We start from the raw sequence: 18,764 nt of genomic DNA on the forward strand, positions 1-18,764 counted from the left end.
AGCTGTGCTGGCATCCCAGGGAAGTGAATAAAAACTTGCCTCTGAAAATGTTACATACAAAACGCACAGAATTTTGCATGAATTTTGTGTAGGTGGCTCAAGAAATTCACAGTAAGGAACAATTGTCTCCAGCAGAGAAAAATCCAAGATAGATCATCTTCTTTTTCCATCTCATATAATTAAATTTCTACAGCCATCTTCTTATGACTGAAGTAGTCAAAATCCTGTGGCATCCCAAAGTCAGTGCTGAATTTTGGAAGTGAAAGCATTTTCTCTTGTCAACTGGCAACCCCTAACAGCATAGGAAGAGAACCTGTTAAATACTCATTAGTCAGCACAGGAAGAGGTAGGGAAAGCTTCCTTAACCCAAACATGCATCCATAACATTTCTATTTCCATTTTCAGCACATATGGATACCTCCAAGGCCAATCTGGCCAACCTGATTTCACCTGGCTTCCTAACTGTTTTTTAAAGTATATAAAAAATCAGGACTTTGGACATGTATGCTTGCAAATTTCCAAGCACTTCATAACACTGATTTGCAATAATTTGCCTAAGGTCATGTGGGCCTTGATCCAAAGCCTATTAAAGACAAAGCAGTCTTTATAGTGACTTCAAAGAGCTTTGGATTGGACCCACAGTGATGCACTGCATAGTAAATAGAAAAATCAAGAAAAGAAATGTCATCCTCTCCTTAACTGACTCAGTTTACTGAAAAAGATAGAAGCGTGGGATTTAATTCTCCTGTTCTTCTGTATCACACTGCCAGCCCAATGAAATAGTTGTTGCCCTTTTCCCACCCAATTGTATTTCTCAGAGCATTATTAAATTCTAAAATACAGCCCAACACAAGAGCTCAACCACCCGGCAGAGGTATTTTCATCACCTTGACCCTCAATAACACCAGTCCTAGAGAAGCTCCCTGGAGTGCCCCTGGAGAGGGCTGTGGCATTCCATGCCAGCCGAGGATGGTGCCAGGAGTGCTGGATGGAATGCTCGCTCCAAAAGAGCAGCAAGCTTAGGACTAAATGCAATAACAATAAGGAGTTAAAATGTGCAGACCAGAGAACATCGCTTAATCCCAGTTTACTGAAAGGACATGTCATTTTTAGAAAGTTGTCCAAACAACTGTCTTAATATTCTACACCAAAGTGGCTATTAATCAAACAACAAAGGCCCAATTAACACATAGCTGTTGTCACCTTGATGTTAAAAGCCTCTCCCTTCCCCCTTTCTTTCTTTCTTTTTGTCTTTAATGTTACAACCTAACCCAAAAATGCCTCAGGGCCCTACAGCAAAAAAAAAAAAAAAAACCAACAAAAAAAACCCCCAACAAGCTAGAGAGAGGGAGACAGGGAGGAAAGGAAGAGGATATGGAGAAAAAGTGGGGAGGGGAGAAAAAGAGAGAGAGAGAAAGAGAGTCTTAAATACCATCTCTCCTCTAGGCAGCAATTTCCACAGATGAAGAGGTCACCACTGTTTAACAGTGTGCTGCCACGTTAATTTAGTATGACAAGATAAAGCAGTAATCTCTGCTTGAAGAGGCTGTAAACCGCCTGCTATCCAGGGACATGCTCGAGTCGATTTGCACTGTATATCACTTTATACAATTGCCGTGACAAAGCCCCCTGAGTTCCCTCATGTAAATCTCTCTCTCCCTCTCAACTTCCCTGCCAGTCAGACAGCAGCGGATCTGTGGTAAGCTATGCAAACTTCATGTTTTACGCATGCCAATGGACCCCAAAGCTCCCCGCCTCCCCCCCCATGAAAAGATGTTTAGGACTTTGATAATCCATTGATCCCACTTCCATATCGGCTTGTATTTTTCAATCTGTCGTGTTAAGTTGTCAGAGAGGGCGATTAAACCGATGTTTCATGTTCCGAGATTTGCGTTCCTGGGAATGATAGTTTTCAAAGCCTTTCTTGCTAGGTTCTGCTTAAAGATTATCCCTAAGAAAGCTGATGTGAATATTATTACTGGCATAAACCTGGTAATAAAACCATAAAGTGTTTTAGGTAAAGACATTTTAGAGATATTCAGGGTTATAAACATAAGAGTTTAAAGCTGGATAGAATTTGGAGTGCTTAAAAAAAAATGGAAAAGAAAAAAAGTGCCCTGTCAGGCTGTGGAGTTTTCTCAGCATGAAGGAAAACAACATATGTAAAAGGGAAAAGGGAACTCACATGTCTATGTAAAGTAAATATAATTACAGAACCACGGAAGAGGGCAGAGCAGAACACGACCTGTGCAGTTAGACAGGAACAAGAAGGAGACAGAGCATGTGTAGCAGTGGTCATGATAGTGACTCAAATAAAACACAGTGACAGCTATTCCCAGCAAACAGCCAAGGAAGCTGTCTGTGTCTCCAGCAGCCTGCATAGCTGAAAACATGGGCTTCTTGTTGGGGAAATAGGGGGAATTTTTTGCAATATGCTGCAACTCTCAGATGCCATACTGCATCTCTAGAACATGCAAGTTTTAAATTACGTCTCCTTCTATATCACATTTAATTTGTGTCATTTTCCTATGGCCTGCAGGCACAATACATGTCACAGCACACAATATACCAAACATGGTGCCAAAATGTGAAGCTGTGCACATGTACATATACCCATTTTCTAGATTAAACACAGAGGAGGACATAAGTAGAATTAAAATACACACAGCAGACAGGTTTCTACAGAGTAAGGCTGGAATTTAACTACAGTTTCTTAACCAATACATTGCTACGTCTATCATGCCTCTGCATAGCATTTGGACTTGCAAAAATGACCAAGCAAGGCTAAACCAAATCTTTAACAGGTTACATTCTCTGTAATCAATTAAACTGAACAATAAAATCTGATGTTCATTGCAGCTGATACTAAGACAGACAAATTCTTTATTAAGCATTTGAATTTCTAATAACATTTGATCATTCCCTAAATTTTTAAGGGGAAACCCACTAGAATTAGTACCTTTTTCAATACTATGAAAATCTTCCCAAAATAGCTTTCTTAAGGTGTTCTTTATTTCTTTATTCTCCAATACATGTTGCTAACTAACACATTATTTGTTATTTGAACTTAACACTACTTAACAGATATACAACAAAAGGTTTTCTTTTAGGGAATATCCAATTCTCAAAACCCCATTAAACACCAGAAAAGAAAGAAAAAAGTTAGAAAGGAATTCTGATAGAATACTCACACACAACACTCCCCAAGCCCTCCCCAAAAAAGGATGAACTAGGACATGGTTACTTCTAGAGAAAAACGAGAGAATATTTGCACAGTAACATGTGTTATTTCTTTAACACCACATACTGTGAATGGGATTACTCTCACCCAATTTTAACCCTAAATTAGACACCTAGTCTAAACTAGTCATCAAGGCTCCCTCTATAGTCAATAGACAAGCACTTTAAGAGGGTAATTAATCTTTCTTGTCCTGGGTGCTTATTTAAAGATTGGAAATGTTGTTCTAGGCGGGTGGTTATCTTTTTACACAAACTGTGAAGACAGCCCAAACACCTAAATTTTATATGCCTAAACTCTGGTGAACTGAACCCCAATCTCACTGTATGACTTTCAATAATCTTGATGAGTGTGGAAACTCTGACAGATCATGGATGAAGGACAAGTATAATTTCCATTGTACTAGTACAGCCACAGATGACAGAAGTGAATTGCCCATGATAAATCAACAACTGGGAAGATGGAAATAACATCTAATTTTACCCAGTAAACCAAAAACTTGCTGTCTTTGTTAATAACAACTCTTTGTGATATTTTACAGAGCAATATAAAGATATAGGTCCTAAATATAAAAGTAAGTACTTCAGTCAAATTAGTTTAATTCACAAGGAAAGCTTAGGAATTCACTGTGGTTCTGTGTCAATATATTACCCAATACTCATGTTGACAGCTTCAAAACTGAAGCTATGGTCACTGCCCAAAAGCTAAGTTCACACTGGCCACAAGCAAACAGGAAAAGTAGATCATCTGCCACAGATCTATTCTTTGCAGGACTGAATCGCACTATTTGCAACTCTGCTTGTAGATATATGAAATTCTGAAAACCGTTTTCCAGTGGAGCTTATAAAATTAAAGAGAAGTAAGTCTTATACATGTAACTATTGTAACTGATCAATCTGCTCTCTTCCACACTCTGCTACTGCCTCTGTCAAGACAATACGAATTTAAGAACTTGGGAAAAAAAGGAGGGAGGAGAGTGTTTGCAAATTTGTTTATTTATAAAAGTAAAGAATCTACCATAGACTCACACTCTATCATTAGTCAGATGTGGGCCACAAACTCAAGTGAGTTGAGTGGTTTGAACTCTGAGATGCAGAATGTTTTCTATTCCCAACTGAGCTAAGCACTATATAGCAAACTTTTACTTATGAACAATGAATTATTAAATGCTCTGGCCAGACAACTACCTCTCACCCAAGGCTTTTTTTGGTTGAAGTTATCTAACCACAGATTTATAAACTATAGAGATCAATAGCTGAATTTTACACCCTAAGCGCCAGCTGTAACCTATGAAGAAAAATAGGCACTTCTAGGGTGTGAGTTCCCTGACCTACTTACAAGATTTGTTAGGACAAAATGAATCATGCTCCACTGTTCCCTATTTACTTCCATTAACTATAAAGTTGAAGCTAAATTTACTAGCTCACTTCTGAACATACCCTTTTTAAACATATAGTCTGAGGCGACTTCACCCTTGAATCTTCATCCCAAAAGTGACAGTAAGATTTACATGGCTTTGTATTATATGTTAGTGGCCAACTCCATTCTGTGAGAGGAAATAACTTCTTTCCTCTATGAGAAAAGCCAAAATATCTCCTGCTGCACAAGACTCTAATAATCACCAGAAATTTATCACTGAGACTCCATAAAATTAACTGGAAATTGTACAAGAAACGAACTTGCTCCTAACAGACCCCTAAATCCTGAATGCTAAGCTCTGCATTCGTATCTGGTTGTTTTCTGGAAACCTGCACACCCTCAGCAAATACTGCTGCTTTTGAACACAGATGGATCCAAAGCTGAGCAGATCTCCTGATTACAACTGCAGCAGTTTAAAATTAAAAGAATGGGAAAGAGAAAAGTTTCACTTATAGTTACAGAGATGAAACACACACTTTAAATTCAGTCTGAAAATCAGCATAGAGGAGAGTCTGAAGCACGGGTGTTTTGCATTATTTCTGGCTAACAGTATTAATAAGCAATGCAAGCTTCCACTTCTGACATGACTTAATGTAGAGATACACGCACAATCTACCCCAGTAATTCAGACTTGAGATGTCAGAAGGATTTTACCTTTTGCTATAATATTTCTTATTTTCTGTCATCAAACTCCAATCCTACAAAAAGCTATATGCAGAAGGAGTTATAGCCAGTGACCTCTCCTTCCCTCCCTCTTGCTACCATCAGCATTAGGTTCCAATCAACCAGATTATTTTGCAGGAATGGGGTCATAAGCTAAGCATTCTAGGGCAGGAATGTTTCTTTTTTCTGTCTCTATAAAAATAAATCATGCTCTGGGTACAATATAAATAAAGATAATAACAGTCTGATACTAGATTTTACTGGTCTATGCTTTAGACAATCTCTGTAATTTGCTTGCTGCCTGTACAAACTACAGAAAGTTAATCTTTAGAGCTCTTTTTTTTCCTTGGGGGGGAATTCAGTTTTAAAAGCATAAAAAAAGGATGCTGAAGCAGACTATTTCCATGTATAATTACAGTCTTGTTTACACTGCTCTGGCAAAAAGCTATCCTGAGTTAAATTGGGCACAACTCCACTCAGTTAGTTTTGTTGGTTTATCTAGTGATGCTCAATTAATGGGATTCACCAAGTCTACTTCTCCTTTGCAAAGAGCAAAAAGGCCTTATCTGATCACACAACTGCAACTAAACCGGAAAAGGAAACAAAGACCTTCGGGTGTTAAAGAGAATCTGGAAATGAGGCCGGCCAAACTATTCAGGCATGCTTGCTACCCCAGGCATAAAGGACTCTTTTAACTTAAGAAAGTTTGTTTCCTCCATTTCATTGTATTTTAAACACTTTGGAACATTGGTTGGTTCAGAAACTTTGCAGCACATCAATCTCCTCTTGTAGGGAGGTCTCTGAACACATCTTAGGAGTTGACCAACCAATGGTAGACGCCTATTCTTAAGTAAACACATAGTGAAATCTGCAGTCTAATTTGCCAAAGGTGCTTCTTCAGCCATGAATTTCTAGAGAAAATTAATAACTCCTTTTATTACAGTGGAGAAGGCAGTGGTATTTCACTGATGTACTTAAGAGGAAGCAGTTAGCTTCATGAAAGGGAAAAAACATGATTGGATGATGACATGACACTTTAAATGCCAGCAACTGCCTGGAGCCACATTTTCATTCCCAGTATAACCACCATTACACTGGATGAATCTGAAAAAGCATTAGCAGGGGGAAGAAAAATTAGAGAAAGCAAGCTGGCCTTGGCACAGCCTAATACAAATGAATTTTGTATGACCTGAAAAATCATACCTAAAGAGACAATGCAAAAACCATGAGCATGTCACTCATCCATTGAAAGGACAGAAAATAAAGAAATGCTTCAAATAGTAACTGCAATGGGTAACTTCCCACAGACACAAACATCTGACAGTGAGAAGAGACTGTAAAACACAACTGTGAGTAGAGTGTAGCAGAAGGTTCTGGCACTTCTAAGAGCCAGAGTTTATAACCACAGTGTTTCCTTGCAACCCTGAAATTCAAGAAACCATGACCAACACTTCACAATGCCCTTTAGGTTTGGTATACCTCTAGTAAGTAGAGCTTCATACCAACCATCCCCTACTTTATGGACATTCTGCTCAAGCAAATAGTGCAACACTTATTTTTACTGTGCAACATCTTCATATGAGCTATTTACTAGAAGGCTTAAGAATGGATTAAATAATAAAAGTGATTAAGCTGAATATGACTACAAGCAGAGGAAGAAAATGGGCAAGGCAGAAAAATGTTTTCAGAGGACAACTGCAAGCAGATCGAAACTGACAGAGTAACACTGGCTCTTATAAGGCTAGAAATACAGAAAAATTTGCACCTGCAGTGAAAAGAACAGAAGAAAACCAAACCAGCTGCTCAGAAGTAGTACTGTGGATGTGAAAAGTGTGTGGAGCAAACACAAAGCACATGGAGAAACTGTTCTGGAAGTTCTAAAATGAATTAACAACTACTGAAGCAAAAATGAGTCAAGGTGATGTGCAAAAGTAGGAGTTTGTGCTATGCAGGGGGCAAAACATAATCAACTCAGGATTCCCACGTGCCTTGCCTTGAGGCATATGTCAAATAAGAGTACGGAAGTCTGGTATGCTGCTCTCTATTCTGATAATAGTTACACTGACAGCCTAAGGCCAAAAGCTTCTCAACAGTGCAGCAGCTTGGCTAAAGGACATATACTCCTTGAAAGGAAAGGCACAAAAATTTGAAACTATTTGTTTGGATTCTGTTTTCAGAACCATGGAGAATTGGGTGTTCAACTGTCAGCAGAGTTTGTGCCTCACTACCACACCAGAAAGATTCACTGTCACCAAATAAAAGGTAAAGTTCCAGTATAAATTTGAGCAGAGTGCCACAGGGGATGGACCTGGACTGCAGAAGCTACACAAAGTCCACAGCTACTGTTTTACTTCCAATAGGGTAGGGAAGATCCAATAGATCCTATCTGTGTTATGTCACACACAAGGAGTGACTGTTGGAAGCAAAAGATGTATCAAGAAGTAGGAACATTTAAATGTAGTCTCTTTGGATTGTTGCTATAAACTGGTCTTGCAGTCCTAGTGGGGCTTTCTCCCTATCGTAGTCCTCACCAGTGCTCCTCAAATCGACAGCACAGATTTTAAACAAAATTTTGAAGTTCTCTCTGTTGCTTAGAAAGATGACCAAGTTTTTTGCTTACACAGTTTTTTGATGGGGCATTTAATAGTTCTTTCCCTCATAAGAGAGACCATCTGGCTCGAATATTCCTACCAAATGTGGGCTTTACAATTCTACCTATCTCGTTTTTCTGTAGAATTTTTCAGCTACTCACTTGAATTAGATTTTATTAGTATTTATGCAGTAAGTTTAAATGAAGATATTTTCCAGTGTGAAGTCAATGAATTGATGCCTAGGCACATAATCACTTGCAAACAATGGACACATACAGTTCCCAGCACTTCCATAAAACAAAGGTGTTTACTTTTCTGTTGACTATTTTCTGCTTAACTGCATTCAAATGAATCCATTAAAAACATGACTGCTTCACAGTAAGATGATCTTCAACAAAAACAAACAACTGCTGTTTCCACTTCTCTTCATGGCCTTTAAAAACTACAGTCATCTGCACCCTGTATTCCAGGCAATTTATATAAGCTTAGTCTTGATTTATCAAGTTATTGGTTTAAATGTAGTTTTAACCCTCCCGCTTGGGGATGGAAAAAAAAAGTTTTCTTATTTCATTACTTATTTAATGCCCCCTAACCAACCTTTGGACCTTTCAAAGTCTGATTAAAACACCAACGGGTCATCTCAAACTTCAGCAGGTGCTTCTGCCCATTGATTTCTACTGGGAATAATGTATCTACTCTGGTTTTCATGGCTACAAGTATGCAAAAGCCACTGTAATAAGAGAGTGGTTCAATAAACTGAGGCAACCTCCACAAAAGCACTCTGCTCCAGAATTGCACTATGGCTTTGATCCCTGACTCACCTGAAGAATCAAGACACCTTTTTTGTTTCTTTATGTGCCCCAGACAGGACTGGTACATCAAGCAGCTGGCAAGTAATGTAAGCACGACTCACGTGGATGGGACAGGATAGGAGTTCTGGGAGAACATGGATCATGACAAGGAGGACAAGCAGATTAGCCTAACTTGATTGCAAGATACTTGTCGGGCAGATAGGAGAGTTATCAAAGCTGTTTCTGGGTCCATCACAGCTGATTCTCAAGGACGGCAGAGAGTTTTCCAGGGTCTGGACTAAACAATACAGTATGCAACTTCTACAGATCTTTCAGGGATCCTGACTGATTATTTTTCATTTGTTCCCTTTCCTAACAGCCCACACAGTGATTCCCCGAAAAGGTGCAAATGTAAAGACTGAACTCTGGTAAAAGCCTAAAATTGCATCTGTGGAAACTGCTTCCACGTGCTACTTTTCTGATGACGTTATAATGCAATGTTTGCAGCAATGTAATTTCATCATCTTATAAATATCAATTTACCATTGAAAGAGGAAGGAAAGAACATCAGACAGATGCAAACTTACCAAAAACAAGTTTATAGTTTAAACAGTGAAATTGCGTGCATGCGTGTGTGTTGTAATTACGGTGCCTGCTAACAATTTCATACTGCCACACTGCACATATGGCTTCCAAGCTAGCTTTATCTGAATCTTTGTGAATCTATTCTCCATGCTATTAAACTGAGCACATTCCACATCGTTCAAAAGTAATTACACTTTTGTCTAGAGTGTAGGAGACTGCTCTCCCCAAACAATGAAATTCTCATTATTAGAGCTGGCACAGTAAAGGCACTGGTGTTCACAACACTGTGCATTGTATCATCACAATAACTTATCCTAAGCTTGATGCTCAAAGGTACACTGGAAATTAAAATTTCTCTAAAACCACTGTGAGGTTTTTTTGTTGTTTTTTTTTTTTTTTAAATATGCATTCTTTAGCTCAGTATAATTAGAGTCCTATTTGACTTTTTAAAAGGCTATATGCATTCAGATTTCCATTCTCCTCGGAAGGTCTGAATAATAGCTAAGTGCTCCAGCCGCTTGTTGTTCTGATCAACCACCATTCATATGCTGACAACTCCAGACCAACAGGTGAGGCGCAGGCCAGGATAAATGTGATAACAGAATTCAAATGAAGCATTAAACAACCTTTTATTTTGGACAAGGGAAGGAAAAGCACGAAGCAATGTGTTGGTAAGCTCTTTGACCAGTAGTACTGCTGTTCTTAATATTATTCCCAAGTTACACAGGAGTAACTTCATTCAAAACAGAAACTCAACTTCTTTTAGCATGAAGCAACAGCTACTGAACAGCACACCAATTTAAAACTATATTGAAAATTAATTCTAAATCCCACTGAAAGTGCAGGACAAACGTGGGATACCAGTACAGTCAGAGTCAACAGTCTGGAACAACTAGGGAGTCGCAAAATTGTAGCTTACCAGTTTGACCTTTTATTCATACTTTTTTTTTTTTTTAATCCCATCCAGCATTTTACTGATACTCCATAGTTTAAAAAAAAGGTCTGATTTAAACACACCATGACTGTGGTATACTTTAATCAGTACTTTTAGCCTTTACATTTCTCATTTTCAGAATTTAGCACAGCCACCATTGGTGAGATCAGTGGTCTTGCGAGTTGCTAAAGCAGTCAAATAGAACATAAAGGCAAGCAAATAGAAACAAGTAAAATAAGCCTTTGTAACTTAGATGAGCTAACAACTACCTGTGCTATCCAAATACTGTAGCCTTAATAGGTTTCTTCAAAAGAGCTATTGACTGATACTGTAATCCTCAAGTGTTTCTCTGTAAAGCTTATGGCCTGCTACGAATGTCCTAAGGGGACTCTCAGATATATTCTAGGTCAAATTATTTGCCTTTTATTTTCTACTGAGCAGTTGCTTTAAGTCTGATAAATTAGTGTTTCTATTCTTATCAGAAAAGAGTTTTTCCTACTTAAAGTAAGTATCCAGTTTCTTCTATCAAGAGAAAGAAGTTTGAGATAGTGACCCCTGCCTTGGTTGAAGCTGGTAGAGATCTCCAGAGGAGACCTGGCCTAATCCCCCTGTTCAAGTAGGGCCACTGAGAGCTAGCCAGGACCATGTGCAGATGACTTTTAAGTATCTCTAAGGAGGGAGACTCCACAGCCTCCCTAGGTAACCTGTTCCTACGCTCAGTCATCTTCACACAAAAAAGCATTTCCTGATGTTCACAGGGGTCGTTTGTGCCCACTGCATTAACCTTTCTCTGTCTGCACTTCCAACATCCTCAGAAATATCCTGTTCATTTTGATGGGAAGATGGGCTTTGCAGATTTTTGCCAATTTTGATTAGGTTTGAAGATGTCTTTATAGGAATATTGCCTGCCTCTTATAAAAACTTACCCAGAATTTTGAGCTGTCTCACTAAGATGGCAGCTGTTAAAACTTGGTAAAGTGCAATAGGGTAAATTTTCAAAAGTGTAAAAAGCTCTTGGAGCTCTTGGAGCTTTATCAATAAAAGACTATCAGACCACACTCTATGGTGCTGTGTGCACACCTGGATCTACTTCCCAGAGATGATAAAACAACAGAATGTCAATTCAAACAGTATAAGAATGTCCTCTGCAATGTTATAAAGTGAATGCCCTTTGGGAATGATTTTTGTCACTGCAAAGCACACAAACTGAAGCCATCTGAATATTATCCAGTGATTTCCTTCTGATAACTACATACCACAACAGCAGAGGGAGTGATTATGTGTATTTTAGTCATTTAGACTGATCACTTCTTTCCTTCTGAAGACACACATGCTACATCCTTTCTGAACTACCTAAGTGATGATTTTTGTAACACAGTCCTCACTAAAAGAGAGATATTACCAAAATGTTACTTTCGTACAGACTGGCAATATTCTTAAATATGTATGAAGACAAAACTAGTCCTTTACAACCCCCCAAATGCTGCCTCAGGTAAGCCTGCAGTGTGTCACTGGTACAGCAAAACTATCTAAAACACCCCATGATTCAGTATCCTGTATTGTAAAAAGACAGAACACGCTGTTTTGACATGACATTAAATACAGCCTTCATAGCAGGAAGTTACACTAGATGATCAACCAAACCTCTTGTCCTTAAAAACTATAAATGAACAAAGAAGTTAGTTAAAATCAGTTAAAGAGCAGCTAAATATTTCAGTGAGGGAGGTGTAGCTGAAATACTCCTGCTGAGCTCCTTAGAAAACAGTATGTTTTTATTACATTAGGGTCTGATTCTACACTACTGGTGCCACCACAAGTTTATCTATTGACTTAAATGTTGTCAGAAACAATTCTTTATCTTCAAAACATTCTCTTAAAGTAAGCCAAAATACAGCTAAGCCCATACATTAGTTACATACCCTAACATCCCACTGGCTGGAACTGCCATATTAATGAATTTCATCTCCATAAAACATAAGATAAAGGATGAGAAATAAACAAGCATGGAAAAGATAATGACATTGTCCGCCCATGAGTAATTTCTCCAATGATGCTCTTTCTTCATGTAAAGTTGCAATAACACAAACTAAAATTACGTATTCCAAACCACTGTCTGAGCTTAAGCATCAACCCAAAAAAGGAAGGAAAATGGATCAGGATCAATGAGCTATTCTGTCTAGGAGAGCAGCTTCAGTGAATATCCAGTGACTTGGTCCTATGAGAAATAATAATCCCTAAGGCTTTTTACTTAGGGCTTGTTACATATGCATAATGAGCTGTAAGGGCTTAAATACCAATGTGGAGCTCTTGCAGGCTTTTATGAGAATACACTATCACCTATTTTGCAATGCCTTTTTAAAAGCCTTCAAATATGCAGGTCCACTCATTATCTTCACTTCTAGTGAAATTATCAGTGCCCTTGTCAAAGTGGGGAACTAACAGAAAAGTTACAGCCAATTTGTAAATAAGCAAGAGCTGTGCAAGCGTGCTCACAACAGAGCTTTGCCGAAGTGCCTCAGTCCTGGGGCTCCAATGCCTTTCCTTGCACCTTTCAACCTTTCTAAAAATGTATCAGTACTCCATGTGAAGGGCCCAAACACATAATAGTGACACTACAACATGGCATTGTTTTGTCTTCTTTAAGATACAGCCAGTTCTAGATTACTGAATGTAATGAATTAAGTGCTCAGCAGCAGTTGTAGAGTGGAAATCCACATATGAAAAAGTAGTATGTTCATTTAATTTCATAAGCACAGTAAATTTTATTGTTGGTATCTGTGACGTGAATTACACATCAGATGTAAGTTTTTAAATCATCAAAATTCCAAGTTTCTTTTTTTTTTTACCCTTTATACAGACTTTCATGCTTTACTGTCGCACAAACTTGGCATTAGGGTGATGCTTCAGACACCCTGCCAAACATGACTCTCACTTAGAGTGTTCCAAACCCATTTGCTGTTTGCTGAACACATACACTTCCAATTCACATCAGTGCAGCTAACAAATTTTAGCACCCTGAATGCCATCAGGCAAAGGTGAGGAAAAGTCTGCACTGCAAGTGATTTCGCATTTGTAGTGGAGGGTAGAGGCAGCCCAGCTAAGGTCAGAGCTTACATATTATTGTAGTGTGTTCTGTACGTGTAGCTGTGCATTGTACACTCCACAAAGTACAGATCTGGATGCCAAACTACTGCAGAGGCAGAATTCAAAGAATGGATGTAAGCACAATAGACCATAAGCAAACCTACCATTGTGTTGTGCTGAGAAGTGGGAGTCCTATGGCCACAGTTCTCTTGCGTCAGCAGAGAAACTGGCTGAAATTCCTCAGAGTGAGGCTTGTTGGGAAAACTCACATGCAAGGGAAGGTGAAAGGCTGGGAGCCCGTCACTCTCCTCTTCTCCCACTTTCTGTCTGCTTGTCACCATGGCTACCTCTCCATCTGCTTCCCCATACGGAGAGGCTGGTCGCTTGGAAGACATCCTGGAAGGAACAAAAGAGGAGAAAATAATGAAACCTCCAAATAAATCCTTAATGCCGTCATTGTGTGGTTAGGGGCCATTGTAACAGAAATGCCTTTTTTGTGCTGGCAGAGAGCAGGAAACCATCCAAATACCACTGCAAAGCATACACAATTGGGAACAATGGCCAAGCAGGTAGCAACAGAACAGTGGCTTATTTGTTGTGAGAATAATACACTAATATAGCACTCTCTTGTATTCTGGCTTCTTAAACATGAAAATTCACCTAAGACTGCATAATGAAATGCAATTCCTTTAAAAAAATACCCATCTAGTTTTGCATTTGCAAGGGACTCTATGAAGATAGAATGTCTCCCGATACAAGCTATTGTCAACTTAGCTTTTAAGGAATAATCATCTGCATGCATTATCGACCACAACTGGTAGAAAAAAATAAAGTAAAATAAAATACAATACAATAAAAGAACTTGCTAGCAAGCCAAAACGTCTGTGTTTACAAAATTTCACCCATGTGAGCAACCGAGTGTTACAGTCATGTGGCAAGGATCTTTCCAGGTTTGCAGATCTGGTATAGTTAAGCAATTAAACATTTGGACATTAATAATCTAAGCTTTTTGACAACATAAAGTCAGTGTACTGACTGAATGAAGATCTGCTATCAAATCTTTCTATCTATATATCAGATTTGTCCTATCTATAGCCAGATCAAGAAAAAAAAACCCAAAACATCAAAATGTAATTTACATCTATAACTACATACATAAAAAAGGATACACAAGGAAGATATATAGAGCACACATTGTAAAATCCACACAGAAATACTGACTTGAAATTCAGGTCTACATTGTGAAGTTTTTGATAATGTCTGATAACATCGGTCTGATAGGACATGCTTATCTTCAACTTTTAGAAACACTGGAAGAAACTTAAATAATGGGCAAATTCAAGTATCATTCAAGCCAAGCAGTACTGAAAATCTTACAGAACCCAGAATGTTCCCAGCTTGGTCTCCAAAATAGAGGGGGGTACAATGAAGCCTTAAAATGCAGACAAATTCTGGGATTAATTACAGCAATATTGTTCATGAAAATCAGGGTATGTCTACGGATGGCATAACAGAGCCCTGTGCTAACCAGGGGCATCTGCAAGGAGTGGAATGGGAAGAAATTCTACAGGCACAGCCAAAGAAAGAAATAAAAAATAGGGAAATGTTTCATAGGGGAAAAAAGTTATAAAGAAGGAAACCGAAGATTATTTGTATGCAAAAGTTTAAAAAAGGGTCTGAAGGAATATTGCATCTCCTTAAAAACCTCATATTTATGATTCTAATTACCTCATTTTTACTTTCCACTCCACAGTTAAAGGACTGCATTTCAAAAGCCCAGCAGCCTCTTGAACCATGTGTGGGGCTGCTGTGAGGTGGAGCATGTCCATACGATTTGGCATATTGAGCACGGAATGGTTCTTAGCAGCAGTCAACTGGGTCTGAAAACAAACTGTGACTTAAACAGCCCTTTGTTAAGACTTATTTTGCTTCTAATGATCTCATTTTGAGCCTTGCCTCCTGAGCCAAGCTAGGTTATATTAAAGAAAAAAAAAGAAAAGAAAAAAAAGGAAAAACCAGAAAAAAAACAGAAAATCCAACAACAAAAACTCAGACAAAAAATCCCTACCAGAACCTATACGCAGCTGCACATTGCCTGTTCTGAACACCACCTATTGCCAGTGCTTAGAGAACCAATCTGTATTATTTTCTATTAATGTTTGACTTAGTCCAACAGACTAACACTTCATACATCCTACCTGAATTCTGTCTTCTAGGCTTTCCCACCTACGTGTCTGCAGCAAAGCATATGTACAAAGACAGAGATCACCAGATAGACTCTTACTGGCAGCTTTCTACTAGCCCACTGAATTCAGCAATTTACAGCTATGTTTGATGTGACAGATCTCAAGCCCTTCTGCAGAAAGCATACAACTCCCTTCTAAAGTTAATGTGAATTATTCATATTTTGCATTGTACTGCACCAAGATCGACATTTGCTATGGAATTTAAGTTTTTTGGCTACTCATTTTAACACTACTTAATAAAAGCTTGAGTATTTACAACCTCTCTCTGAAAATCAGCACTAAGTAGTTGTCTCAATTTTGGCAAACAAAAAGTGAGAGACACGAGATCATTAGTCAATTATTCCACAGTAATTTTCTATACTTGAGAGCATTTATATTTGATAAAATGACTGAAAATATTGTAAGCCATGCACAGAAGTCTCTACTGCAATTCACTCTGACAATAAATTACAGAGAGAGAGGATGCCTTGCTTTGTATTGATGATTTGGATTGCACATTTTACACTCAAACAGTGTCAAGAATTCCTACTGCTGTTAACCTAGAATAACACCGATTCTGTCACATTGCTTCACAAGGAAAGTTTGAATATCACGCTGAAATAAAGCTCTTCTGTTAACTTCATAAGCGAACATATAGTTTCAGATCATCATCTTCTGCTTGTCACTGCTCCCAACAGGGATGAAATAACTTTCTGCAGAGAATGTATATAAACAGACAAGGAAGATAATAGAGGTGTCCACCTCCATGCACTTGCAATAACAGAGATTATTTTGCTTTTGATCTAAAATGAAAACCTATAGGTTGCATTGTAGACCAAACTAAAGTGAGAGTAGAAAGAGTAGAAGAAACTTTTCCCTTTGTCTCTAAAACATGCAGTTTAAATTACAAGCCACGTGTCCATCACCATCCTAGAAGATTACTAAAATGGCTAAGGCAGCAAAGTTGAGGCTTTAATCTGCATTAGTCTTCCAAGGACACTCAAAGAAATGGCTACACAAACTCAGACAACAAATACCATTTGTTTCCAGGCAGCTCTGTCCATAGCCAACCTGAGTCAGACAAAAATCAGTTTCACAGAAATTTCTTACTCCTTATGAACATCTGGGAAATTTCCATAAGAAAATGGAAGATTTAAATAAATAAATGAATAGGTCCATATCTACTTTTGGAAATGTCTTCAAAAAGGATAGTAACTAACAAAGCCTATAGTAGCAAAGAATCAAATCTCTGAGAGGTTCCCAAGTAGAAAACATGAAATAAGAAAAAGTTATCCATAAATATCTTTCATTATTTCTACAGTTTTAATGGCCCATTTCCCAAATTTGATATGCCCCCACATCATACATCCTCTAATTCTCTTCTTTTCACGTATCTTGTTTATCCTACTGATCTAATACCAGGTCTCAACAGATTCCATATCTAAGATGCAAGCAGAGTTCCCACCACAAACAATATGGAAACAGCTAAATTCTGAGTAACAACATTATCTGAAACTGAGCCCTTTTAAACAGATCTAGATCTAATGAAATATTGGAATTATCCCATCTTAATAAATGACTGCAAACATCCTGGATCAGTCATAACACAACAGTTTACAGCCCACGTGACTACAAGATCTTTTCCTCAATTTAAACTCGGAATGGTTTTCAATTACATCACTCTGAAAGAAGATTTACAATGGAACAGGATACATCAATTTATGGATAGAATTTTAAAACCCCCCAAAATCCTAAGATGTAACTCAGAAAAGCAGCAAGACAGTGCACCAGATTCCGAACATAAAAGGTGTCACTGCAGATGAAATCTATTGCAACTTTATTGTTTCAAGAAGAATTGCATTTTGAAATGTCATTAATAATTTCTACTGGATAAAAATAGGTAGGTGGCAATTTTTTAGAGAACCTAAATCTGCAAAGTTCTGATGCTCTGGGACACAGGCAGTATCCAGGCCATTTCACAGACACATTGGAATTATGAAATGTATCTCTATATTTCATTTTATCAGTGGTTCAGATGGAACTGAAGATTTAGTTCAGGTGATGAATTCAAATTTGATACTGTTCTCCGTAAAGAGACCTGTTTTCAGAAAGGCTTCTTAATATGCAGAAACTGCACTTAAAAACCCAAACATTTTTTGTTAAATTTTCATTAAATAAATGCTTTTCCTGGTAGCAAGAATGTTTTTTCAAGGAAGTAAAAAACCTCATTGTTCTAACTCACTCTTACACAACAAATATTTTATGTGGTTCATATTACAACAGTTTCTCCAAGTATTTCTTTACTGCCCTTCAATTTGTAACAGAGGCTTCATAGGCTTAAATTGATACCCTGTGTCTATTGATCTCAGAGTTTTTGCATTGACTTCAGCATGGCTGGATTTTCCCAGTGGAGCAAGTAAGAGTTACACTATATCCACATGAATTGTTTCCTACACATATTGGTTCCATACAAATAATTTCAGGCTGCCAAATACGACTGTTTTTTCTTGTTTGTTTTTTCCCTTGAATACACTGTCTCACGAAAGTGATCTTTCCATGATCTTTCCACAGCTGTATTTTTTTTATTATTACTATTTTTAACAGAACCTCACTTAAGTGTCCCCCCCTACATCTCCATTTGTTCATTGGTTTCGGTTCATTTAATCCATGATTGTACTCCCAAAATAAATCCAAAGTGGTATTCCGTACTCAAGGAGATAGTGCCCTCTAGCACACAACCTGCATCCTTTCCGATTCGATTGTTCATGTCATAAAATTTAATAAATTTTGTGTCATAAAACTCTAATCTTGTTACATTAAGCAAAATACCTCTGAAACATTTTAGATACCTACAAAAGCTTTTGGAGCAGGGGCTTAGCCATGTCTTCAAAAGTGACAAACACAGATGTGTCAGGAGAAAAAGATATGAGGCCATAAATCTTAAGTTGTTGGGAGTTAATTAAGGGATTCATCAATCATTACACAGCTCACCCCATACACACACAGGCAAAATCCCTTCAGCCGCCACAACCCACGGCAATCTACAGGTTAAAAACTCCCAAATTCCCTCTGTCCTGACTATTTATAAATTATTTTGTATAATCTAGTATTAAGACCTGTAATTATAAAACAGCATTAAAACAGGCCTTCAAAGTTATGGATAATTATAGCTGGTACACTTTTTAAAGAAATAAAAAGCTTTTCCATTCAAACACAGGCTTTGCTTCTTTGGCA

General features: G+C 38.0%; 1 protein-coding gene across 20 annotated transcripts in view; it reads right to left on the reverse strand.

Annotated features, from left to right (window-relative positions):
- The window catches only part of SOX5 (SRY-box transcription factor 5), a 614,147-nt gene that overhangs the window by 236,070 nt on the left and 359,313 nt on the right, over positions 1-18,764 (reverse strand). For 16 of the 20 annotated variants that reach the window (XM_088164910.1, XM_088164917.1, XM_088164914.1 and 13 more), the window contains one exon: positions 13,470-13,701. In XM_088164910.1, the coding sequence (XP_088021036.1) occupies positions 13,470-13,700 (231 nt within the window). In that variant the 5' untranslated portion in view covers position 13,701. The remainder of the gene's footprint in view (positions 1-13,469; positions 13,702-18,764) is intronic. The other 4 variants (XM_088164922.1, XM_088164921.1, XM_088164920.1 and 1 more) reach the window with 1 other exon arrangement.

The sequence above is a fragment of the Sturnus vulgaris genome, chromosome 5 (genome assembly GCF_052056855.1).
Source record: "Sturnus vulgaris isolate bStuVul1 chromosome 5, bStuVul1.hap1, whole genome shotgun sequence".
NCBI classification, from domain to species: Eukaryota; Metazoa; Chordata; class Aves; order Passeriformes; family Sturnidae; genus Sturnus; species Sturnus vulgaris.